Here is a 26,700-nt window from a genome sequence, read left to right as displayed (position 1 = left end):
AAACAAGAGAAGGGTTGATTGCATAGGACCAAAATAATGGAGAAAAAAGCTGAGGCCATATGGGACTAATATAGCAGAGAATCTATGGGGTTGTGATCTGTTGCAATGATGTAATACCTAGATTAACATTCCTGCAGTCTCAGAAATGGACCATAAACCAACGCATGTTTCTGGGAAAAATAGTATGAGGTACTATAAAAAAACAGTCACCAACCATTAATGCTGTACAAAGACACAGAATTACAACTGGTGAACTCTCAGAGGTACCAACGACCCTATCTTTAAAATGATTAACTAAGGAACCTATATGGGTTTTATTTGACCTTTAACAAAAGAGAAATGACAGACTTTAGAATAGCTGGTACAGGGGCAAATAGATGTTTAGCATATTGAAGATTAACCAGTCCTTGTAATTCTGTATTTGTTGCTAAAAAGAAATCTGGAAAATGGAGAATAGTAACAGATCTAAGAGCTGTTAAAGGTTATCTAACCAATGGGCTCTCTACAATCTGGAATTCGTTTGCCTTGCCTATTGGCTAGAGGATGGCCTCTTACAGTTATTGATTTTAAAGATTGTTTCTTCACTATACCTTTACAAGAAAAAGACAGAGAAAATTTGCCTACACAGTACCTACTTATAATAATTCTCAGCCTGCTAAAATATATCAATGGAAGATTCTTCCACAGGGTATGTTTAAAAGCCCTACCCTGTGTCAAAATTTTGTAAGTCAGTCATTAAAAATGATACATAAGCAATTTCCTGAATCTAAAGATTACCATTACATGGATGACATTTTTGAGACCTGATTCAAATGCAGATACTTTAGAAAGAATTTTTGAAGAGGTAAATAAAAGTTTGCCTTGTTGTAGACTACAAATTACTCCTAAAAATGCAAAGCAGAAGTTCTATTAATTATTTAGGTTATGAAATAGGTTTACAAAAGATTAAACCTCAAAAGATCCAAATTAAGAGATCAATTTCAAACTCTTAATGACTTCCAAAGATTGCTAGAAGACATCTCCCAGATACAGTCAACTATTGGGATAAAACCTGATGACCTGATGATTAATTTAAACAAAACCTTAGATGGGTACAAGGACTTAAACAGTCCTAGGAAATTATCAGCTGAAGCTGAGAGAGATCTGATTTTGATTGAAGAGAAATTACAGAAGGCACTAATGGACCAAGTGAATCTAAATCTTAACTCCATTCTGGTCATATTATCCTCTCTACATTTCCATACAGGAATTTTAATGCAGAAAGAAGGTATTATCTTAGAATGGATATTTTTACCACATAAAATAAGTAAAAAATCAAAAACTTATGTGGCAAAGGTCTCTGAATTAGTTCTAAAAGGAAAATTGAGACTTCCCAATTAACAAGAATAGACCAGCAGAAATTAAAGTGCCTTTTTAATAATGATAAAATTGACAAATTAAAGAAAGTGAACACTGGCAAAGAGTATGTAATAATATTTTGGGAGAGATTAACAACAACTATACCAAATGTAAACAGAGACTGAGCTTTCATTTCCTGGACACCCAGACCCAAATACTCAAATAAAAAAAAAACTATATTAATCAAAACACTGTTTGTCCAATGGCTTAGGCATATTCCTAGCTATCTCCTTACATCTAAAATTAACCCATTTCCATTAATCTGTGTATCGTCATGAGGCTATGGCTTACTGGTAAGGTTCTGACATCCTCCTTTGGCAGCTACATGGCATCTGCCTGATTCTGACTTCTTTATCCCTCTATTCAGTTTCATTTTCCCGACTAACTATATTCTACCCTTCTGTAGGTCAAAGCAGTTTCTTTATTAACCAATGGTAATAAAACATATTCACAGCATATGGAAGAGAATCCCACATCACCTCCTCCTGTCTTATGTCTCCTCTCCTCTCTGTGACTGGGATTAAAGATGTACACTGGGATTAAAGGCATGTATTGCCTGGTTTCTATGGCTACTAGTGTGTCTACTGGGATTGAAAGTGTGTGTTACCACTGCCTGGTCTGTAAAGTTGACCAGTGGGGCTGTTTTACTCTCTGATCTTCAGGCAAGCTTTATTAAAATACAAATAAGGGAGCTGGAGAGATGGCTCAGAGGTTAAGAGCATTGCCTGCTCTTCCAAAGGTTCTGAGTTCAATTCCCAGAAACCACATGGTGGCTCATAACTATCTGTAATGAGGTCTGGTGCCCTCTTCTGGCCTGCAGGCATACACACAGACAGAATATTGTATACATAATAAATAAATATTAAAAAAACAAAGACTTTGTAAAAAATAAATAAAATAAAATAAAAATAAAATGCCACTACACTAAAAGCAAGTGAATTTGACTTATAAAGAGATCTAATTGGATACTTCCTCACATTGTATGGCAAACACCAATATCTGGAGTCCCTACATTCTACACTAATGAAAATAAATCAGGAAAGGCAGGGTACATATCAAATATTTTAAGTTAAGTGGATCAAAACCCTTGTAATTTTGTCCAAAAGTCAGAATTATATTCTATTCTCATAGTACTAAAGGACTTTAAAGAACCTCTCAACACCGGTCTCAACGACCGGTATTGCAGTTACCGATCTGCAATATGCAGAAAGAGTTGTTTTGCATATTGAAACTGTAGAATTTATACTAGATGATACAGAAATGACTTTGTTATTTATTCAGGTACAAGATATAAAAGGCATCATCCCATATATATATATAAAACACACATTAGATCCCATATGGGTCTGCCAGGTTCTCTAGCATGAAGTAAAGCAGAAATCAATCAATTATTAATTGGAAATATGATGAAAGTCTCAGAATTTCATAAAAAAAGTATGTCAATAGCAAAGGTTTTAAAAAGACCATTTCCATTACATGGAAATAAGTCAAGGAGATTGTAAGATGTCCTACTTTTCTTTTTACAACCAAACACCACTACATGCAGGAAGTAACCCAAAAGGTACTCAAAGATGTAGGAGGAGGGGGCCCGCTTGTTCATCTCAGCCACTTGGCTAGCTTAGCCCCAAAATAACCACACAGAAACTGTATTAATTAAATCACTGCTTGGCCCATTACTTCTGGCTTCTTATTAGCCAACTCTTACATCTTAATTTAACTCATTTCTATTAATTTGTATATCACCATGAGGTTGTGGCCTACGAGCAAAATTCCAGCATTTCTGACTCTGGCGGTGGCTCCATAGCGTCTCTCCCTGCCTTCCTCCTCCCAGAATTCTGTTTAGTTTTCCCCGCCTAACTGTGTTCCCCTACAGCTCTGCTATAGGCCCAAAGCAGTTCCTTTATTAACCAATGAAAGCAATACATAAAGTTTAGAAAAAACTGATTTAGTAATCAGATATTTACTAGAAATTATGGACATTATGGGTATACTTGCACAAATAAAGACAGATAATGCTCCAGGATATGTCTCTAAGAAAATATAAAAGGTTTTGCCTTACTACAAGTCCCTGTTATCCCCTTCTTGATATTGCTGATTCACTAATGTGACTCCCATCTCACTCTTGAATACCTTCTAAAGAAAGACATCCATATCACTGTTCTAGACTATCCTATGTGCTAAGGTGACATGACATAAATCTTCCTAAATTCAAATATAATTTTCTTTTCTTAACTTCTATTGATCCTTTAAAGACTTCACACCACACATTCCAATCATACCCATTTCCCCATTCCCTCCCACCCACCTTCCACCCCTGCAACATCCCCCCAAAATCAAAACCAAATTTAACACAAAAACTAAAAACAAAATAACAGCTTCCATGGCAAGAAATACAATTTTCTTAATCACAATTATTCTTTGACTTTTTTAAAGTTGCTTTAAAAAATTCAAATCTCTTCATTCTACTCTCAAGTTACTTCTATCTTCTACAGTACAATCCCAAACACTAATTTAACTTCATCTCCTAAGAAATCCCTTTATGGGGAACAGGAGAGATGGCTGACCGATTAAGAGAACTTGACTGTTCTTTCAGAGAACCTAGATTCAATTCCCAGAACCCACATGGCAGCTCACAACTGTAACTCCAGTTCCAGGGGATCTTGCATATTCACACATACATGCAGGCAAAACACCAATATACATAAAATAAAAATAAATGAAGTTTTTAAAATTAAAGAAAGAAATTCCTTACTATATGACCCATCATATAATTCTATTCTTTGGTATATAGCCAAGAGAAAGGTATACACATGTCTACTCAATAACTTACATATACATGTTCATAAGCCGCATTATAAATGAGAGCCAAAAAGAAAACACAAATGTCCGTTAAGATGATGAATGGATATCTATTGGTCTCTATATGGTTGGTTACAATTTAGTAATAGAGAGAAATCAAATACTGACATAAGTTAGAACTGGAATGAACACTGAAAACAGTATGCTAAGTTTTAAAAAGTCAATCACAAGGTCAATGTACTGGTGAAGGCCTTGAATTTCAGCCCTTGGGAGGCAGAAACAAGCAGATCTCTGAGTTTGAGGCCAGTCTGATCTATATAGCAAGTTTCAGGACAGACAGCCAGAGCTACATGGATCCTGTCTCAAAAAAAAATCAGAAAGTAGTATTACACAATATATAATTCCATTTATCTGAACTATTCAGAAAGACAAAAAGATTAGCGGTTGCCTAACACTGGGGGAACAGGGAGTAATGAAGAAGAAGCTTAGGACTAAAAGGCTTTCTTTTGAGATGAGGAAAATGCTCTAAAATTATAATAAATGACTGCATAATGCTAGGGTACACTAAGTTACTGAACTGCAAACTCCAAGTTGAATGTAAGTTGCATGCAAATTGAATTACATCTCAAAAACTTTTTTAAAAAATTAAACAAACCAATGCTCATAAAGTTTATAGTATAGTATCAAGTATCTTGGAAGTGTTTAATAAATGTAGGCTGATGACATTATGATGATTCTAGAAATATATGTGTATATATATGTGTGTATGTATGTATATATAATACAGTTAATAATCACATGGGTTTTTAATTTCAAAATTATGAAGCCATAGTAGGAGGCTGCTTGACATCTGCTCATGGCAGCACCAATCTACTTCAAGAGGAAGATGAGCATCAAAGAGGCTCCTTATGGAGTTGGTCAGTCATTTGGCCATGAAACTGAGCTTGCCTGGATCGTTTGGTGATATGTTGTATGAACTGAACTTGCAGGATCAACAAAATACAACTGCTGAAGCTACTTTTAAAAAGTAAGACAGTCCTTCAGGGTTCCTGTTTCATGAAAGAGTCTGCCAGACATTCTGAAGGACACAAAGAAAAGTGACTGACAAACTGCCAAAATAGGCAGAATTGTCTTTGAAATTTTCTGCTTCATGGAATAGTCTACCAGACACTATGAGCCTGTAGGCTGAAGACGGATATCCCAACGGTACAGAAGAACTTTGGGTGACTGTCCAGGCAGCGAGATGTCTCTGTCAATTCTAGAGTTTTGGAAGTTGTTTACAATGCACTTTCTGTTGACACTTAGGTAATATCACATCCTTCTGGAGTTTTTGATGAAGTTGAAGAATATCTAGGTATAGTTATAGTTTTCCTTAGTTATGATAAAAGATAAAGTAGATATAAATATTTTAACTTTCATTCTTGCTTGATACCTGCTTTGTTGTATTTAACTTTACTATGCTAAAGTTAAAACCATCCTTTTTATTTAAACAGAGAAGGGGAAAGGGTGTCCTTCTGTATATGTGTTATTTGTTAATAAATAAAGAAACAGCTTTGGATCTATAGCAAGGCAGAACTTAGCTAGGTGGGGAAAACTAAACTGAATGCTGGGAGAAAGAAGGTAGAGTCAGAGAGAAGCCATGTAGCCCCACTGGAGACAGACGCCGGACCTTCACCTGGTAAGTCACAGCCTTGTGGCGATATACAGATTAATGGAGATGGGTTAATTTAAGATATGAGTTACCCAGAAATATGCTTAAGCTATTGGCCAAACAATATTGCAAATAATATGGTTTCTGTGTGATTATTTTGGGGCTGAACAGCTGGAAAGGAACAAGCGGCCTCCTGCTACATGAAGCCATTATTAAATAAAATTTTTTACATTCTCACCAATGGCCTCATGACCTAAATTACAGTTACAAACATTCTCAACAATCAGAAACAACAGTAAATTTATTTGGTGGTACTTTTTGAAGTCTTCCTCAACTATTTCAGAAACACTTTATTTTTTCCTCAGAAATGCCTATTTGTATTTATTGTACCACTATTGAGTCTATGTCTTTTTCCCACTAAAGTATGAGCTCTTAGAGGTCAAGGACAGTGTCTTCCTCATTTTTAGGGTCTAGAAGAGGAGTCTATTGAAGGGCTGGTACATAGTAATAGCAGGTACTCAATTAAATGAAGATTTAACTCTGAAAATGCCTGAATTTTTAAAATGCTTCATTTATCTGAACTCCTGTTTTGCCTCCTTTAAGAAGTAAATGGGTTGGTGAGGTGGATGGTGGGTAAAGGCATTGAGTGTGAAACCCTAAGAATCTGAATTTGATACCCAGAAACCATGTAAAAGTGAAAGAGAAAACTAACTCCACTAAGTTCTCATCTGGCCTCCACCTGCACACAATGACATGTGTGTCTACACACATATGATGTATACATTCAATAGTAAAATTAGTTAATAAAGGGAAAGGAGTTTTAATGACTGACCAGTTTAACAATATCGACATCTCTACTAGATGAAATTGCCTCGATGACATTTCATTGAAAGGAAGTTTCACTACGCTTGATATTCCAAGAGTTTCAAGAACAAAGTAATAACTTTAGTCAGATGATGCAGCCCTGGGAAAGCCAACAATAGCCCAATGAAAACAGTACATTTAACCAGCCTGCCACCACAGCTAAAGCAAACTGGATGGGAAGATCCAACCAGTTCCCAACTACTGTTGCCTTTCAGTGAACTTTTTTCCTTCTGGCTACTACCAATATATTAATGTTAGTATCCATAGAGTCAAGCTTTGCCGCTCCAAGTATGGTCTGCAAGCTAGTGGCATAAAAATCACATGGAAATATGTCAGAAGTTGGTAACTCACTTTTAACCAAATCTCCAAATGATGCATATGCACATCATAAATTTAGGGATTCTAAAATACTTGGCTACACCTGGGCTCTAGATTAGCTATACAGAATACCGAATCTAGTTATACAGAATACTGGTACCATAGACAAATCACTTCACCCAGAGATTCTTGTGCAGGTCTGTCCTTCAGACTACAGGAAAATTGTTTGGTTTCTATATTGTAATGTTGAAGCTCATTCCCAGATATTGACTTAATTTGCCTAGGACCCAAAGTTTTTAAAACTTCCCTGGCGAATTCAGAAGTGGGAAGCCATGATTAACTCCTCCAATCTTAAATCATTGAGACAATTAGTAAGTAGTTAGTACTGCTCCATCAGGTAATGAGAACCAAACTGATCACCTTTGAAGAGCTTGCAGTGCCCAGTAGCTGGGACATTTTAGTATTCAAAAAATGATATTACTTAGAACCCGAGAAATAAATCCTTCTGTAGCAGAGCTGACGTGAACAGACTGAGAACTTCTAGCCTGAGTTCCATAGCACATGCAGGCACTTGCTGCAATCAAAGAACGCATTATCCTCAGGACAAGGTTCCTTCTTGCTGCAAAATGTGGATCGCAGCTTCACAGAAACACAGTGTCAAATAAGGGGCAAAGGTGTCTCCCAGGTGTCAGAAAGGCCACAGCTTCCTTGCATTCTACTGATGGAGAGTGGGGAAGGCTACTTCAGTCGTCCTGTAACACAGGAAATCCCCTTAGCGCACCTTCCTGATTTACACTGGTTTTTGATACACACCACATGTGTCTTCAGCTCCCTTTTCTACCCCCACTCCACATTTTCAATTGTTCAGCTCCACATTTAGGTGATGAAAACTTAAAACCTGTGGTTATAACTTCTATGAGAAATTTCATTTTTAAAGCTTTCTAAATTTCTACTTTATTGCCATGAGGAAAACAGAGAAACAAAAGACCTCAGTCATCCACTAACACAAAAACCCCTAGTGAAGACATTTAATAAGTGTAAGTTCTCTGTTGAAAATCCTGACCTTTGGACTTGGGTGCCAGTCACTGGTTTTTACAAATGTTCTAAGAAACAATAGCATTTATTTTTCCAATGGTTTTATGTTACGTGTTCCGTTTCACCTACAGACTTGAATTTAGCTAAGTCTGGCCTGGCATTGCTTTTGAATCTAAATCTCACAAGATTTGCTTAAAGCCTACTCTTCCACAGGAGCTTCCAACAGCTGGGCAAGTAAATCTACAATCTGTTTTTCCAATAACTGTAAGAAAATAAACACCCCATTGAGAATAGCATACCTATCTCAGACCAATGAAAGAGAGAAAAAGCTTTATCTTAGTGGTGACTATGTGTATTTTTCAAGAATTTTAATGACTGTGTCACCAGAAAGCTCAAGTTCTAGCTTCAGTTCTGCTTACTCACCACGGGCTTCCTACATAGCAAATGAAACACACACCTCCTCCCTTTTGTGAGGTGTACTGTAACAGGCAATTAATACCTTCTTTGAAAAACGTTTAAATTATTCGTTGGAAATCTCAGCAGTGATTTTGGCTTCTCATGGGACACTCAAAATTTCCTTTATCCTCTAGATATTCTCTGCACTTGTACCCTTACCCCAGGCTCAAGTCCTAAATCTAAATGGTACCTGGAATTTGACTCTTAAATCTCTAAGAATGCCATTCTGCAAATTTTTTTTTAATTTTTTGAGCTTGTCAAAAAAAAAAAAAAAAAAAGAATAGTTCAAAAACATGAAAGCATCTAGGGCTAAACTGAAACTCCAGCACACATACAAGCAGACATGCCTCTCACAAAACCACAGTGTCATTCTAGTCTCACAGATAAGTGATCAACCCACTATCACAGGACACAAGAATTCATCCCTGTTCACTGTGCTTAGGAATGAGCAGAGAAAATCACAGTCTGAAGTGAGACTGTCCTGGAATCAACCATGTCATCCAATTCTGGCATGGTTACTTAAACAGCCCTAAGACAATGTGGAAAATGCAACCTCTTGGTTCCTTTGGTTCGTAATTTCAACTATTTAAAAGGCTGTCTATGGAATTTAACATATCTCAATTGAGAAGAAAGAGTTAAAAAAAAAAGAAACAGAAATGAGGCTTTCTTGAAGTCTCACCCTTACCAGTTCCCTTTTCCTTCACAAATTTCCACTACACCCAGAACTTAAAGAAAAAAATTAACCAAATTCTAAAATTACCCAACAATTTTCAAGTTTTTCCAATTTTTTCAAAAAATTCTTGTCTCCTTTTTTGCTGCTATCCCTTACCTCAGTAGCCAGCTGATCTATCTCCATCTCTTCTTCAATATATATCTTCCAAGATATTCTCACTGCAATGGAAACTATAAGACCTGTCCACACTAATACGTTTATTCTACTCATTCAGTGTTTCCTAAAAGATGACAATCATCATCTCTGTCAAGTATTCTCCTAATCCCCTGTAATTATCTTTTCATTGTGTATCTAATAACCATCTTGTGACCTAACCTGCAAGACCTTTGAATATGCTCATGACACATAGTTTTTTTTAATGCTCCACAAGACTTAATATATAGCTTGATTCAGATTCCAGAGAAGTGAATGGATGAGCAAATTCAATAAGTAAACACACTGTGATGAGTAGAGGGCTATGTTCTAATCCTGGTGTGCTAACTACTCTACATCTGACTTTGTAAAACACAGTAAAGGGTTGTCAACTGACACAAACCTAGGCATACCTGAGAGGAAAGAATCTAAACTGAGAAACTACCTCCATCAGACTGCCCAGTGGACATGTCTGTGGGGCATTTTCTTGATTAACAATTGATGTGTAAGGGCTCAGCCCACTATGGGTGGTGTCAGCCATGGGCAAGTGGTCCTTGGTTGTATAAGAAAACAGGCTGAGCAAGTCATGGACATCATGCCAGTAACCAACGTTTGTTCATGATCTCTGCTTTAGTTCCTGCCTCCAGGCTTCTTCCTTGAATTCCTGTCCTGACATCCCTCAGTGATCTATTGTGTTCAGGACATATAAGATAAACAAACCCTATCCTTCCCAATTTGCTTTTGGTTATGGTATTTTTATCAAAGCAATAGAAAGCAAACTAGGACAGAGGTCATATTAACTTTATTATTTACCCTAAAACCATATTCTGAAAGAGCACTATCCTTTGTTAATAAATATTACAAGGTGGGGTATATAGCCTGTTTTGCTTTAAAGTTTGGCTTATTTATTTCAACACTGAATTATGGATTTTCCCCCAAAGCAATTAACACTAATATTCAAATGGCAATTTAGGACACTATCATTTTCTATTCTGGTTTTTATTGTTTAAGATAAAGTAAGTATTTAATAATCTTTAATAAACCCAAAGTAAGTATTTAATAATCTTTTTTTACTAACTGAGTTTCAGGAAACATTATGTGAAATAAAATGAGATAACGAGTACTGTGCAAGCTCAAGACAATGTGTGCGTTCTGACAGCTGTGCTGCTCCTGTCACGTGTCTCTACTGGTGAAATGAGAACAGAAAGAAGAGGAATCAACTACTTGATCTTCATGAAAACTGAAAAATCTCCCCTAAAGAAAATGGAACAATAATAATATTTGTACCATGTCTTAGAGTTTAACAATGTATGTTCAAATTCATTGTTTATAATAGTAGAAGTTCTCTGAAAAGACTTCAAGAAATGAAGACTAAAAGTATATGAAACTGTGAAGAAAGCACTGTTATATCAATAGCTACAAAATCAGACATAGGAACTACAGAAAGAAAACAAAGAAAAGCAAAATTCAAGAAAAAAAAAAGTACGTATAGTAACATTACTTCTGTCCCAATGCAAAGCTTTAAATTTAGTGGTGAAATTGGACTTAATGCATAGCCTGGAACCAAGACAACTTGATTAACAAAGATAAAATGTCTGTATATGTACCTGAAATAATGAAAAAGTTACTAAAATAGCATTTAGAATGGACTTCATGGGAACATGCCATGGAGGCAAAAGAATGAAGAATCTTTAGATGTATCTTGACTCGTTGCTTCACTTGTCACTTTTATCTTCCTAGAGCTTTTCGCAGAACTATTGAACTACTGGAAATATTTGCTAAATAATAAAGTACCTGTGAATGTTTACTGAAGATCTACCATGTGTCATTATATGATATTTAGCTACAATATCCTCCTATACTTTGCATTTCAGTTGAAAAAGTGAACCAAACATTTACATATGAGAAGTTATATGTCAAGATATAGATAGAAAGAGCCAAAAGAGCATAAAGAATAAAAGCATGCCTTCCAGAATAAGAAGAGATCACTTGGAATTTCCTGTTCAAAAGAGACTGTACAAATAAAGAGTATTGCAATATCCCTTTAAGAATCAAGTGTGGTGGTGTAAGATTTGAACAGAGCCAAGAGAAAGACATTCAAGCAGAAATATGCTAGTTTAAAAAAAAAGGATATATATTTAATACAAAAAGGTACTTTAGGGAGATCTGAATAATCAAGAAAGGCCATATTAAAAAGTACACAGAAATATAGGGTAGGAAAAGCTTTAAACACCATGTCGAAGAATTTGAAAAGCTTATATTAGCAATCCACAAATAATCAGGCTTTTTAGCAAATAAAAAAAGACTGTAACATGATAAACATAAAATTTTTAGACATTTAATTCTTAATATGCATAATAAATGGTGTACATCTTCATTACAGATATGGTTATAGCCATAAAAGAGGGTGGTCATACAAATAAAGAACACTAAAGACATAATGAAGAGGGGAAGGTTAGACCAAAACAGACCTAAGAAGAAAATATCCACCCATTATGTTGTAGGGAACTAGTACAACACATCACACAGATGAGAGAAAGTTAGGAAAACATGAGATTCACAGAGTTTTTTTAAAAAAAAATATTGTTTTACTTCCTCCACATTACTATGCATATGTGAAATTCAAATTGCCCCAGCACAGAGCAAAGTATCAAATTGATTGTACCAAATTGATATAAAAACAATGGCTTCACAAAGTTCAAGAAAGAGCAATTGTTCTATTGTGCTCAAGAAGTATTTGAAAATAGAAGCCATATGACTTATTAATTGCATATTAATTCGATAAAGTTCACAACAGAGTAACAATATGAGTGAATTAACTGGAAAAATATGGATTTTGCCCAAGCAGGAGCTGCATTTCAGTTTAATGTTAGTATATCATAAAACGAAGAGTTAATCTCTTCCCTAATCATCACACACACACACAAAGCTTCTTTGGCATCTTATTTCCCTATCTTAACGTGTCCCTATAGTCTTTTAATTCTCTCAAATGATCCCTTAAGCCAAACTCCTTTCACACTGACTTCAATCTTTCTCAATCTTAATCACTACTCAATACCACTTTACAACATTAAATGTAAATGCTGTAAGAGACTTTAGCCTTCCTGTAGTGCTTTGCCATCAACAAAATATTTACAGCTTACTTTTTATAGTGTTCATAGAAAAACATGCACAGCAGGAATTATCATCATCCAGTGTTACTGAGAAACAGTAAGCCAGTGCCACATAGGCGTAAGTGTTAGATCCAGGCCTACAGTGCGAGCTTTCTAAGCCCAAGTTCTACATTTTCTTCACTGTATCACTGGTTTTCATACTTCATTTGTGAGTACATTGTTATTCAATATCATGTTTAAGTGAATATTTTTCAGGTAATAGTCTTTTTATTTATATTTTGCACAGATTTTTATTTTAGTCACAAATGTTAAGTCCAGCCTGGCACAATAAGTGATTTCAACACCCTGCTTTCTCCACTAGACAGATTTGTTCTGCTGACTGGTGTGGCCTGAACCTCAAGTGAATATATTTTAATAAGTACCTTGATTGTCAACTATGTAATGCAGAGCTATTTACTAAAAGAATCTAATTATTTTGAGATGTCTGTGATGATTACAATTATCATTGAGTGAAAAGTGACAAGAAAACAGACGTTAGTAAAATTGTTATTATACCAAAAATATTTTTGTCTTAAATTCCGCAATGTAACATTTAACAACAAGAACAATATGGGTGATTTAGGGTTATGTGAGAACCAAAGGGCAAGAATAGGACATTCCTACTCTCCTCCACTGCTGATATAGTTCATAGCATCCTATTACCAGGGGGACATAAATCAGAAGGAGTTCAGCTAGGAGCAATAAAACAGATTAGGGTCTGGAAGGGCTGACTTTAAAGAAAGTTTTAAAAGAATTAAATCCAGGTAGTCTGTGGGGTTGGTGTCCATGCCAAAGACAAATTATTTTGAAGGTATGTGTCTTTAAAAATATACAAGTATACTGTAAATGTCTGAAGAATACTTAGAAAAATAAGGTCAGAAGAAATTTGCAGGCAAAAAAGAAAAACTAAAGGTAGGAGAATTCTCTCCCTCAGGCATGAAAACTATACTCTTATAGGTGTTCAGTATTAGGTTGGAGAAAGTTCATCTGGGATGATGCTATATTAACTCTGAAGTAGAGGAGGGTCCGAAAGTGAACAGACTTTTCTATTCTTCTGGTTTGACGGTTGTTTTGCTTTTGTTTTTAATGCTGCAAAGTTTTACAGACACAACTGTCTGCCAGTTCCTTTTCTCCTCATGATGCCAGCTTCTTCCTTTTATAAAGGGAAATAAATTGTATTCTTCACTTTAAGCAGAATTCACTATACTCAGTAAAGGGTTGACAGAATTTTAAATTCAAGGTTTAAAGGAAAGATCAATTTCTAAAAACATATACTGTTCTTTTTCTCTTCCCAGAAATTTCTGGAGGTTTTATATGTCTTTCCACAAACTAAAAAGGAAGAAGTTTTAATGAATTTGAACAAAAACTATCTCATCAGGAAAATCATCAGTACATCCCTCTTCTTTCTGATGCCGGAACTGACAGGGACATTGAGAGCAATGAGACCCTGGGTCATACCACCACCAGAGATGCTGTGCAGATTAGTCTTTTACCTTTCCATGCCTCATACTGAGTGACAGCAGAATCTACATGCAATTCATATTTTATAGCAATGACTTTTACCTTTGAAAAGATGAATTCTTCAATACCTTCACTCTTGGGCAGATGTTTCAAAAGAGTAAGTCTTAGCAATACTTCAAACTCAACAAGCTGTAATCTTGCCCTATGCCTACTCTAAGCAAAAGTTCAACTACCCTACCCTTGGAAAAGATCCTAATACCTCCCAAAAGTCTCATTCAGTGGATCCCCACAATGACAAAGACATCTCCTTTTTCAGGTGATTTCTAACAAGTTGTAACAAAATCGCAAGGACTCTGAAAACCTGTGCCCAGTTCCTTAAAACTGATAATAATAACAACAACAGTAATAATAAATACAATGAGAAGAAACAACTGTGGGGGGGGGGGCGACAGAGAGAGAGCACACTGGAAAAAGACACTAATGCTTCTGCTACCAACTTTAACTGCACGGTAACTGAAGATGCTACAATTGCCACCTATCTCTGAAAGAAAACTTCATAGACATTAACACCAAACCTTTATAGAAAAATTTTAAGTAACATTTTCATTCATTTCTAATAAAAACAAAATTGTTTAAATTTAAAACGACTGATTTCTCACACAAGAATTTGGAGCTTTCAAAGTCTTTGTAAGCCTTAACTCATCTATCTGATTCTGGCTGTAAAGAAAGCTAACATCTGTAATGCCACTGTTAAACTGAGAGAAACATGTGACTACTGATTAGAGAAGGGAGAAACTTTCCTTACAGTGGAACAATCTAAGAGGTATTACTTCATTAAATTTTAGAGTGGGCTTCAAAAAAGGTTAAATCTCTATCTCCCGTTCCAGGAAAAGAAGAAATAAGACAAACAAAAGGTACATGTGCCTAGAATTTTAGGAATGAAGTGTGCCTGCCTGGTTCCTCAATAATCTGGGAACCTGGCTCAATTTTTCTCAAAAGGGGAAAAAAAAAAAGAAAGAAAGAAAGAAACACTCAGAGCTGGCCCAAAGAAGTATGGCCTACAGGTTCCAGGACTTTGGAGACTACCGCCCAGCACAAAACAGCCAGGCTATGGACAACCTGGGGAGCTCTCTTTGCATAGTCACCTCAGCAGTCTCACACCCCTAGTGAACCCTAGCTTCCTGCTGCTGTAGTTTTTCAGGGAAACTTCAAACAGGCTCTGTTCCAAATCTCTCTCTCTCTCTCTCTCTCTCTCTCTCTCTCTCTCTCTCTCTCTCTCTCACACACACACACACACACACACACACACACACACACACGGCCGAGTGCTTGTTCATACCCCCAATTTCCACTCAGAATCGGGACCAAATTTCTCACCATCCTCATAGTTTTTGAGATAGTAATCTGGGCCCGGGCCCCCGCGGCTTTTCGCCAGATTTCTCAGGTTCTGGAACTGCAGGAAATCCGTCCTTTTGCCCCCGAAGCGCAGAAAGGCGGGCGAGAGTCCCCGGGCCAGAGTCACCAGACGCTTGGAGCTGCAGGGGTAGAGAAAGAAAGAGAGGAAAGGATCCCGGGAGAAGGCTAGAGCGCACTGGTCAGGGAGCAAGGCCCCTTCTCACTCCCTGCAGGAGACCCGGCGGGAGATTTATTATCTAAGCCCGCTCCAGCTTGCAGTCCGAGCAGGCAGCGGGAGGCTCCGGTGAACCGGCTCTGCTGCCCGCTTTCCCCTCAGCCTCAGGATTCCCTGGGGCTGTTCTTCCTGACCCCGGCTGGCCACAGCTGCGCCCTCCCACCGACACCTGGATGTCCTAAGAACTGCCTTCTAAAGGGTTGAAGATGTGTTTGTTCCCCGTGTTGAGGTAGGGGCATTTGTGCGGCGAACTTGGGAGCAAGGCGCAACTGGCTGGCTTCTGCTACTACTAGGAAAGCGCTCCTGGCACAGACGCTCAGGGAGCGGACCGCGGGCCTGACTGTTGCCAAACTTCCAATCTGAAGTCCGTGTTGCCTCTCTGCCCCCACAGGCATAGTGACCTCCAAGAAGGTGAAACTTGGCCTACTTTCTCTAAAACCAGGCACAGCACCTACGGTTAAGAGGATTGCTTTTAATGCCAAAAGTGATTTTCCGTTTCTACTAATTACATTATAACTTAGTAGCTTCCCGAATCTTCAGGCAGAGAGGTTCTCAGGATAAATCCTTGCTTTTCAGTGAACACCTCCCCAGTCACCCCCTCCCCCCTGCGGCGAAAAAATAAATAAATAAATAAACCACAGTAAAAACCTGTCTTTTTGGCACTTGAAATAATTCAACCTGATCTCAAGAAAGATAGAATTCTCCCATTCCTCCCGTCACACACACACAAACCACTCCTAGCCCCAACTGGGCTTTTATCTTTCTTTTTCCTTGTCACTTGAAGAGGTTTGGTAGCGCACTGGGTTTAAAAAGGGGGGGTGACGAATTTTGGAACTCGTGTGTCGGGGAATTCTGATTACCAGAACAATAATAGCATTTGCTTCTATTCAAGTTCAGGATTTCCATCGACAGGTTTTTTAAAGCCAAAGACTGCTTGCTACTCTGGGAAGGAATAGGGAACCAGCCCTGCAGATGCTCTTAATGCTGAGGCAACCAGCTACTGAGTTCCGGGTCTATACATTATTTTTAACGCTTTGCTGGTTCAGGTTCTGAGAATCCAAATCAAAATGGAGACGTTAAAGAGTATCATAAAGGAGGTGGATTCAAAGGGCACAGAAATAAACGGAAATTCCACTTTCAGATACTTGTAGGGAAGATACATGTCTACCCTGAGAGTTCCGATGGCCCGAAGGTTTGGCTGGGCTCTCCAGGACCAAATCCCAGGGCGGGCGCAGTTAAGGTGTCGCGAGGGCCGGCTGAGCGTAGAAGGGACGTCCGCGCAAGTGTGGCCCCAGGGAAACGCGACGTTTCCAATCTTCCGGATAAAGTCTGCACAACCAATGCAAATGCGCCCCGCCACGGCTTCTTCCCCGAAAAGCTGCCTTTAAGAATTTTTCTGCAGCAGGCAAATATTTAGCGCGAACAAGCTGACATTTTTTTAAGGAGGAGGAGGAAGAGGAAACTCGGAGTCTAGGCAGCTGGAGCAGTGCAGTGCAAGTGGGGCGTGCATTTAGGGAAACCCCTGTTGCACCCCACATTTGGATGAATTCAGATAAGCGTTCTGCTGCACAGAACAGCTTTCAAGGATGAAACCCGGTAGTGCAGCGCGGTTCCCGCCCTCCCAACAACTCTACCCTCTGGAACCCCGAACCGGCCTCCGCCTTGGCGGCGACAACCTCCGGGTATTTGGGCTACGCTACCAGGAACTGGTAGGAGCGCTCAGAGCAGCGCCCACAGCTACCTGCTGCGTCCGCAGACTGGAGGCTGAGCGCTAAGGGGCGGGTGCACCCGGAAAAGCAAAACTCGAGTTTCTCGATGAGTGAAAAATGCTCACTAAAGATGTGCCGGACGCAGCCTCGATCTGAAATGGGATGGAGAGCACTCCAGGCTCTTTGGAAGAGCCCAAGCCGACGTCTCTAACTTGGAGGGAATTTTCAAAAACTTAACACTTGGAGATTCAATATTGCAGAAGTTTTTTCTCCCTTTTTTCTTTTGTATTTTTTTCTTTTTTTCTCCAGCACCCCCTCCCCGCAACTGTCCCTGATGGGAAGGAACCGCGGTTGCTCAATTGCCAGAACAGTAACAACTGGGGGAAAGGGTGAACCCAACTAGATTGCTAGGGAATCTCAACCTCTGGGTTTGCTAATCCACCACTGCCGGGTTCGGGTTCAAAACCCCCAACGCTTTCCCCTGAGAGTTTCTAGGACCTTCATGAGTCGCGTATGATATACACTCCGACCCGAGCAATGACTTTTTTTTTCCAGTGTAAAGAAAAACTAAACTATTCAGTTACCAAGGAAAACTCAAAGAAGAGGGCGAAGGGGGAAGGGCTCCATCTATAAAAAGTGTCTTACAAAGTCCTCAAGTCTGGTAATGACAGCGGAGGATACAAAATTAAAAATAAGTCCAATCCAACTTGCTCACCGCTCAAGACTCTCCTTAAATTCGTTTTCTGTCTAGGAGTGGAAATTGATGAAACCATCTTTCCGTGGCAAATTCCACTTTCATGCAAACCAACTGAACACTCGGACACACTCACACTGCTCTCTCTCACATACACAGCCACTCCTCTGGAGTCTTTGTTGTTCCAGATCTTCCCTTTTGTAACTTTTCTGAACCTCTTGTTTCTTTTTCAGAAAGGGAGACTAATTGTGGATATATGTAAGCACAACATTTTTTCAGTCATAACTGATAAGTTTCTGAAATGCCTTCTGCATTGCAAACATGTGCATCTTAATAGAAAACATTGCTTTTCTCAATCACTAGTTACAGCCTCACAGCAAATATTCCAGGAGGGGGGAAACCTCCTTTTTTTTCCTCTTTGAAAGACAGATCGGTTAGCTGCTGCTGTTGCTGCTTCTGCTGCTGCTGCTGCTGTTGCTGCTGGTGGTGGTGTTGCTGCTGCTGCTGTACCTCCTCCTCTTCTCCTTCTCCTCCTCCTCCTCCTCCACCTTCTTACTCTTCTTCTTCCTCTTTTTCTTCCCCCTTTGGAGTAGGGGATAGGAAAAGAATGGGGGTGGGGGTACTTAAATTTTTAAATGATTCATCGAAGCCCCTGCCTTACCTTAAGAAATCGAGCCAGCCATCATGAATGATGGAGGGATCCAGCTGCAGAGAGAGGAAGTTCTCATTGACTGTCCTGACTGGGTTCTTGGTGCTCACATCAAGTAGAATCAGGGTCTTTTCCTTCAAACCTGTAGTTCTGTCTACAGGCAAGAGTCTCCTGTCTCCAGCTTGGAAGGAGAGGGAGAGATGGAGCAACAGAGCCAAAAAGAGAGCCACCAGGGCTAGGCACGAGGGGGGGCAGGAGCTGCTGGAGGACATGGCTTCAGGGAAAGCACAGATCACCCTCATTAAATCCCTCTGATTTAAACTTCTCTCCCTACTGGGTCTCGATGGTGACTAATTGTCCTTATCTAAAGTGTGTGTCTATCGCCCCCTTCCCTTCTCTCCCCCCCCCCTATTCTCTTTTGCTCTCGCTCGCTCGCTCTTGCTTGCTTGCTCGCATTTTTTTTTTTCAGTGTTTTGGTGCTGGTGGAGCGAACTCACGCCCCTAGCCAGCCTTCTCAGCAACTCGTGCCAAGAGCACTGTTCACCAGCACCGCCCCTTTAAGAGATTTGACTGCAGACATTTTTAACTTTTTAAAGGTAAGGGGTGGGGGAGGGGGTGGTCGTTGCGCCCTACTGATTTAACCCTCTAGGGTCAGGAAGCGGCCAGTGGGATTGAAATAGCACTGGGGTACCATCTTGGGTAAGAGCTGACGTCTTGTTTTTACTTCCCCTCCGGAGAGGGCGCTTCACCGCCCAAGTGTCAGTCTGTCCCGACTACTCCTTTCATATTATCCTCTCTGTGCCTTCCTTTTGGGGTTGAAGCAGTAAATGTAAGGGTTGTTAGTAGTAAAGGGTCTTGTAGCAGTGACTATATTTTTGCCAAGGCATAGAGAGCAAAGGAGAGTCCGTGCCTAGGTGTGCAGACCTCTGAGCCTCCCAAGAAAAGAAATGTCATTTCTCCTGAAAAGTGGAATAGGAGACCAAGGTGGGGGAGAGTAGACAGAATGCTCAGGTCAAAGAGCTTCCTAATCAGGAGAGTCAAAAAGAATCAGTATGCTCATGGCCCTGCCACTTATGTGTGAGAGAGGGTTTTGAGCTGCCCACATGTTGTTGCCTTTGGCAAGGCCAAGCAACCCACTGGACTGCAGTTGGATAGTCAAGGTATTCTGTGTACATTGGAACAACTCTTTGGTTGATGTATTACACTGCAAAAGTAAAGATGCCCCTCGAATTTCTCCTTGCCAACAACCCCCTGCAGGTGAGTGTGTCTGATGAATAAAGGGGCAATAAAGGCGGAAACCCAACCCCTGATCAAAATTAGAGCATGCTTCCTTGTAACACCTAGACACAAATCAGCCTGAGTGTCCAATGCACTACAAACCTCTGTCTGCTCTTTGAACTACCACCCTCAATAGCCTGTAGATTATTCTGAGTCCCATGCTAACACCACAAAGAAAAAAAAAATCCAGACACAATCTGAGTCAGACACACCCTTGGCCCTACTTTCAGCTTCTTTCTGGGATATAACAAGCTTTCTACTTGGCAGATGAAGGGAGTTACTTTATGAAAAATGGGTACATAGGAACATCCCAGGGCATTCACAGATAAAACAGATTAAATGGCAGTTGAATGCAGAGTACAGGTTCACTACACACCACTCATGCCATTCACCCACCTGCCCAGGATGGATCCACAGTGGGCAGTATCAGAGTTCAGCAAACTCTATAATAACAAACTATTTTCCTTCCTTCAACCAGAAGGGACTAACACATCTGTATAGAACTGGACGAGATCACCTTCAGCTAACATTGCTTGAGGATTCTCTGCCAATCTAAGCAACCAGAAAATGTGGAGGTTATACTGCCTTGAACTGGGAAGTGCTATGAGAACCCTCTAAAGGTATGACTACATAGAATGAAGCTAACAGAGAAGCCACAGATCAGATCACGTAGAGATGGGTTATAATATGAGTTAAATGCTGGCTCTAGTCTGAACACCTGCTTCCTTCAATTTTCTAATATCCCTATGTCCTTAAAGATGTACTTATGCTCCCGGGGTTAGGATGCAACAGGCACAAGATCCAGTACAGACTACTGTACTTTTGAAGAGTACTGACACCTCCTAGAAATGGTAATGGCCTGGTGATCAAAGGCTTCTCTGTATCCCCAGACTCAGACACTTAGTGAACATTTAAGACATACCCAGGACATACAGTAATAGTAAGTGAAAAGTTGCTCAACACACTGTCATCATATGCTGCTCTCAAAAAGAACTTTATTTGCCACAGTAATTGTATTTTGAATATCTGTTCACTGATTTGTTTTCATAGTTATTATCATTTTCTTGGCCATCTCCTTTAGGAAGTACTTTTTTGTGAAAAGCACTTAGTTCATTTACTAAATTCAGAATTAAAATATACTATATCTTCCTAGTAGGAAGCTAAATTTTCCAAAGATTAAAACACCCTTTGGCTCACAAGTAAATGAACTTTGGAAGCTACATTAATTAAGACAATAGGAAAATCATTTCAATGAAATAAACTACTTAGTCATTAGATGATTATAATTAATATATCTTTCAAAGATATTCATTCAACTAAGGTATATTGAATATATTGAGAATCTGCTAAATTGTGAGTTTTTGCAAGTTTACTACTTATTGTTATGTAATACTTTGGTTGCCTGGTTACTTTAGCTAGTATTTGATGCTTAATGTTTATATAAAACATGTATGTAGTAGTAAAATCAAAACCAACCAAACACACTTATTTAACTGCTGATGAACACCATCTCTAGCCTACCCACTGAAATTCAATAGTTATAGCCAGCCTCAAGACATCAGGGTAAAGAAATCAATTTGATAACATTTTAAAGAGTTCTAGATAGCTTCAGTTGACTCCATGATGATATGATTTGGGGGCCTCTGATCTATCTTGGTACAAACCTCCAGAGCTATTCTTTGTATATAATCTCTCTTGCTAGCATGGCTTTTGTCTTGCCTCTCATTTGCCCCTAAATTACATGATATAGATAGTTCTCTACTAATCTATATATTATGCCAATGCTTCTAGCATATTTTCTCTGAGACAACAATCTCCATGTCTTTTCTATCTTAGATTACAATTCTCTACAGAATAACAACAAATAAAACTATCAACTATTAGAAACTAATGCAGATTTTCATCCTACTTTCATTTCTGTTGCAGTGACAACATACCTGGACAAAAAGCATCTTGGGGATTTAAAGGTCTATTGTAGTTCATAACACCAACTAACAGTCCATCATAATAGAGAAAGTAAGGCAGTAGGAACTGAAAACACTCAGTCATATCATATCCACATTCAAGAACAGAGAGAGAAGGAATGAATGTAATCTTACTGCTAAGACTGCTTTCTCTAGTCTCAGAGAACCCAGGGAATGCTGCTGCCTACTTTTAGGCTGGGTCTTCCCACATCAATTAACATAAGACAGCCTCCACAGACAAACCTATGGACAGGCTCTTCTAGAAATCCCTCTTTGAGGAACTCTTCCCAATTGACACTAGATGACTTCAAGTTGACAATTAAAAATAAAGTTCACAATGTCTCCTTTGAAATACTATGTTTGATTTTCTACTAAATAGTATATATGTTTTCTTTTAACATCTAGAAGATTAAGTTTCCAAAACTATAAGAAAACTTGAAGATTAATCATTCCGTGATTTCTAGGCTTTGGGGATTTGAAATGAAAGTCAATGAAAAAAACAGACATATATCTGCCATTTTATTTTTACTAGTAAAGACCTTTCTAACAATTGTTTATTAATATTACATTCCAAAATAAAAGAACACCTTATCATCAGAAAAACTGAAATGTCAAAAAGCGGGTATTTGAACTGGACAAATTAAGCTGTGTGAAAATCACCATACTGCCTCTCTTACCATTGTCTCAGAGAAGTACAAACAGTCCGGGGACTCACACTAGGGATGAGGCTGAGACTGATGGTATTTCCTGTTTGTGGTCATTTCTGTTTTGTCACATAGATATTACAGCAAGATTTATAAGCTTTTAATAATTGCCACCTTGGCTACATGATTTTCCTTCACTTTTCCTATGCTTTTGTTCCTCAATTTCAGCTTGTCACAAACTTCAGCTCATATACACCACCTCCTTTTCCTTCTACTAAATAAAGATTAGTTATTTCTATACTAAGTCCATTGTTCTGAAAAATGTTGTGCCTTGCCTGTCTAATATTCAGGAAAAAAATCCTCCCTATCCTAAGCAGGAAGGGAAAAATGTAAGAATACAACAGTCTACTCACTATGGCACTGTTCGTGCTTATGAGCTTGTAAACAGTGATGTTGTTTACTGAGATCTTGGGGACCAAACAAAGTGTTCAATAGCTATACATATAATCTTGTTAACCTTCAATAGTTCAGAGAGGTAGAGTAATTCCTTACTATAGGTGTGTGTACATGAACACTCAAATGATAGTCAATTTCTCATGCACATACTAATAAATGGCAATACACTCAGTGACACTTGCCCTCAAAGCCTATTTTTTGTGTTCTTTATCACCACACTCTACTTCTAAGTCTATATTGGTGGAGGGGGAACCTCTGAAATAGAAGTTCAAGCATTGCAAGACCTACACTTAAACACCTGAATTTGCTGGACCTGGCTTTGTGATACTGAGTAATTTTAAACTACTTTAATACTCAGCCATCTAGAACTAAAATTAACACAATACTGATGAATACAACAGTAACTGAATACATTTATATATGAGGAAAGGGCTTTGTAAAATCTTACAACTGTGCTACTTGTTTCCAGTTTTAATTCATTATCTTCTACATTTCTTATAAATATACTTTCCTAACTGATGGCAGAGATAAGAATAGCATATATAAATATAAGCATATATTTATATAATACATATAAATGTCTTTGTAACAATCTTGAAATAAAAGACCACCTCTAATCTGATGTCATTAAATGATGCAATAAAGTACATGCCACATATTTTAGGCTCTTATAACAGCTTACATCTAAAGAATGAAAAGTGAGATTAAGTGAGTTCTACATGCCTTTCTCGGTCTTCCACTAGAAGACAAACACAGGCAGGTAAAGTAAATGCTAATTAGAAAGTATGGCACTTCATCCTCAAAGACTGGCTGTCCTTCCAGACAAGTTGAAATATACCAGTAACCAAAATGGACACTAGGACTAGAGACTGGGACTAATGATATTCCCTGTATTTATGACCAAATTCCACCTATCACATATAGTGTTGCTGTAAACCATACATGGAAAGACACTGTACATTTGGAAGATCAAACAAGCTCTATGAACAACTACAGAAGGCATCTGTGAGTGTGCTTACTCTATCTCCTGATATATACCCAGATGGTATTTAACCCAGCACTGCCATCAAACAGCACACTTGTATAAGGATGAGGATGAGTATATCCATAATAAATATAGTTTATAAGTTCTGTTTGTGAACCCTTAGCATTATAGATGAGGATGACAGTTAATTTGAAGAACCTGTATTTGTAAGAAACCAAATAACAGATAAAAGTTGTTCACATCTTAGTCATATCTATTAGAAGTCTGTATTTTACATTTTAGCCCATTCGGTTCCCCCCCCAAAAAAGTATCATATACTAGAAAAAGCATATATTTTGGAGTCTTTGATTAAAATATAGATCACAATTTACTATCTCTAATGTGGCCTTCGTTGTACACATCATTCATCCTTACAAAGCTCTAATTTACCCACCTAAACAATGGACATAAGTACACCCATTTCATGTGGTTGTCAGAACTAAACAAAGTAGTATCTTTAGTTCTTGTCATTTTTCTTCTCTGGTTGGGTTTCATTGTGGAAATAACTGTAATTTGCATAGACAGGGCAGAAGGAAACTATGCACTTGAACCCTAAGGTTTTGAAATATTATAGTAATAAATAAAAAATATTGTATTTTATTTAATGCTTAGATGACAGGATTTAGTTTCATAATTCAGGTAAGAAAATAGGGAGTCAAAAGGTCAAGCTGTTCCTTGATGAAATTGAGACCAAAGTCTACTCTTTTGACTGATAACTAGATTATAATTTTGACATGTTTGTTATTAAAAATGCCTGAGGGCTTTAATATTTAGTGTCCCAGAGAAACAAATTTAGATTGCCTTTCAGGTGTTCTCTACTTTCATTAACTATACCAGTCGATAAAAGGTTAATTATACATACTACTTTCCTAGTCAGACAACTCTTACGGATCAATGTTGAAGACAATTTCTAAGAAGATGAAATATATAAATCTTATCTATTTGTCTCAATATATCTGATATACTAATCCTGACATTGAATAAATGAACCTATAATAAAACATTTGTCTACAGCAGAGTGTTGTTTGTTGACTCTCAAAAATTGACTAGCTATAGTAGCATTTGCTTTGGTTCCCACTGTTAATGACACATTTTATCCTTTTAAAATACCATAATGTGCTTTGTCCATAACGAGAGTTAACAAATGCTGGCTCAGTACTTGTTTCAGTCTGTTCCTCAACGGTCAAAACTGTATGGTAAGAATGTACTTGCAAATACATACCTACTTGAGTACTTTATTTCTGCCTGAAATGGAATCTACTCCTAATTCTTTGGAGTAGCTGTGTCCCCAGATAAGCACCTCGAAGTCCTTCCTTAGTTCAATGAAGTTAAATTCAGCCTTACCAGACTTAACTGCCAGCAAAATCTTCCAGTTTCCCTCATCCTTTTAATCACCTAGAAACACTCCGTGTTGATAACTCTTACAGTGTGGAATTTCCACAAGATATTTAAATTTTAAATTCCTCTTTGATTTAATTAAAACTTGTCAATGTAACAAAATGGTGTTTTATGTTTACTTTAAAATAATATTTTCCATGTCAGGCAAAAAGAATTAAAAAAAAAAAACCTAAGCCTCTAGGGCAGTGGTTCTCAGCCCTAGTTGCATATTGAAATCATCTGAGGAGGTTTCAAATCATTGATTTGGGGCTGGAGAGATGATTCAGTGGTTAATAGCTCTGGCTGCTCTTCCAGAGGCCCTGAATTCAATTCTCAGCAATCACATGGCAGCTCACTACCATCTAGAATAGGGCTTGATGCCCTCTTCTGACATGCAGGCATACGTGCAGATAAAGCACTTACACATAAACTACATAAATAAATAAAAATTTGAAAAAAAAAACTCAAATCAGTGATTTGGAGTGGAGCTTAAACATAACCTGAATCTCTCACTCTATAATGCTATTTGCGGGGGGGAGTGCTGACAGAGAAAAAAAAAATACATGACAAAAGATGTCACATAATTTGAACCTATTTGATTCATATTCAGATAACTGACTCCAGATTCTGAAAAAACATCTAGCAATACATATTAAAACTTACTTTAATACTAAGCATAAACAATGAAAGTTCAGATAGTAGATAGCCATCATCAAATGGGGAAAATTATGCAAGAGGTTTTTTGGTTTTTTTTTTCCTTTTTGAGATGGGATATCAATCTTTAACACAAAATGACCTAGAACACACTATATAGACCAGGCTGGCCTTGAACTTGCAGACATCCCTCCAGAATGGGCTAGGGTTATGGCTATGATCCTCTACATGTGACTCCCATTAGCTTTACTAGATTTTCAGATGATGAGTTTTCTCCACTTGAGAAATGTTTTCAGTTTATACCATCTAACTAGCAAAAGCTCAAGTACTACACAGCTCTAGTTGTTCAATGGAGGGATGGAAAAGACTTCTGGCAGGTTACTAGGAATGTAAACTGAGCCATTATAGATAGGTATCTGTCAATAGTTTGTAAAAATTAAGTATATAGGAACTGGAGAAATGGCTCAGTGATTAAGAACACTGGCTGTTCTTCCATAGGTCCTAAGTTCAATTCCCAGCAACCACAGGGCAGCTCACAACCATCTGTAATGGAATCTGATTCCCTCTTCTGGTGTTCACGAAGATATAAAAAAGTACATAAAAAATAAATATTTTTAAAATA

The 26,700-nt window shown here is 38.2% G+C and overlaps 1 protein-coding gene across 3 annotated transcripts in view; it reads right to left on the bottom strand.

Annotated features, from left to right (window-relative positions):
• Hpse2 (heparanase 2 (inactive)) overlaps positions 1-19,117 on the bottom strand; it is a 602,385-nt gene extending 583,268 nt beyond the window's left edge. For 2 of the 3 annotated variants that reach the window (XM_085693954.2, XM_085693953.2), the window contains exons 1-2: positions 18,694-19,117; positions 15,377-15,534 (exon numbers count right to left, since the gene is read on the bottom strand). In XM_085693954.2, the coding sequence (XP_085550080.1) occupies positions 15,377-15,534; positions 18,694-18,983 (448 nt within the window). In that variant the 5' untranslated portion in view covers positions 18,984-19,117. The remainder of the gene's footprint in view (positions 1-15,376; positions 15,535-18,693) is intronic. The other variant, XM_085693952.2, reaches the window with a different exon arrangement.
• Between the last annotated feature and the right edge of the window lie 7,583 nt (positions 19,118-26,700).

The sequence above is a fragment of the Myodes glareolus genome, chromosome 7, assembly GCF_982192425.1.
Source record: "Myodes glareolus chromosome 7, mMyoGla1.1, whole genome shotgun sequence".
Classification (NCBI taxonomy): domain Eukaryota; kingdom Metazoa; phylum Chordata; class Mammalia; order Rodentia; family Cricetidae; genus Myodes; species Myodes glareolus.
Note: the sequence above shows the minus strand (reverse complement) of the source record. Positions and strands in the feature narration are given on the sequence as shown.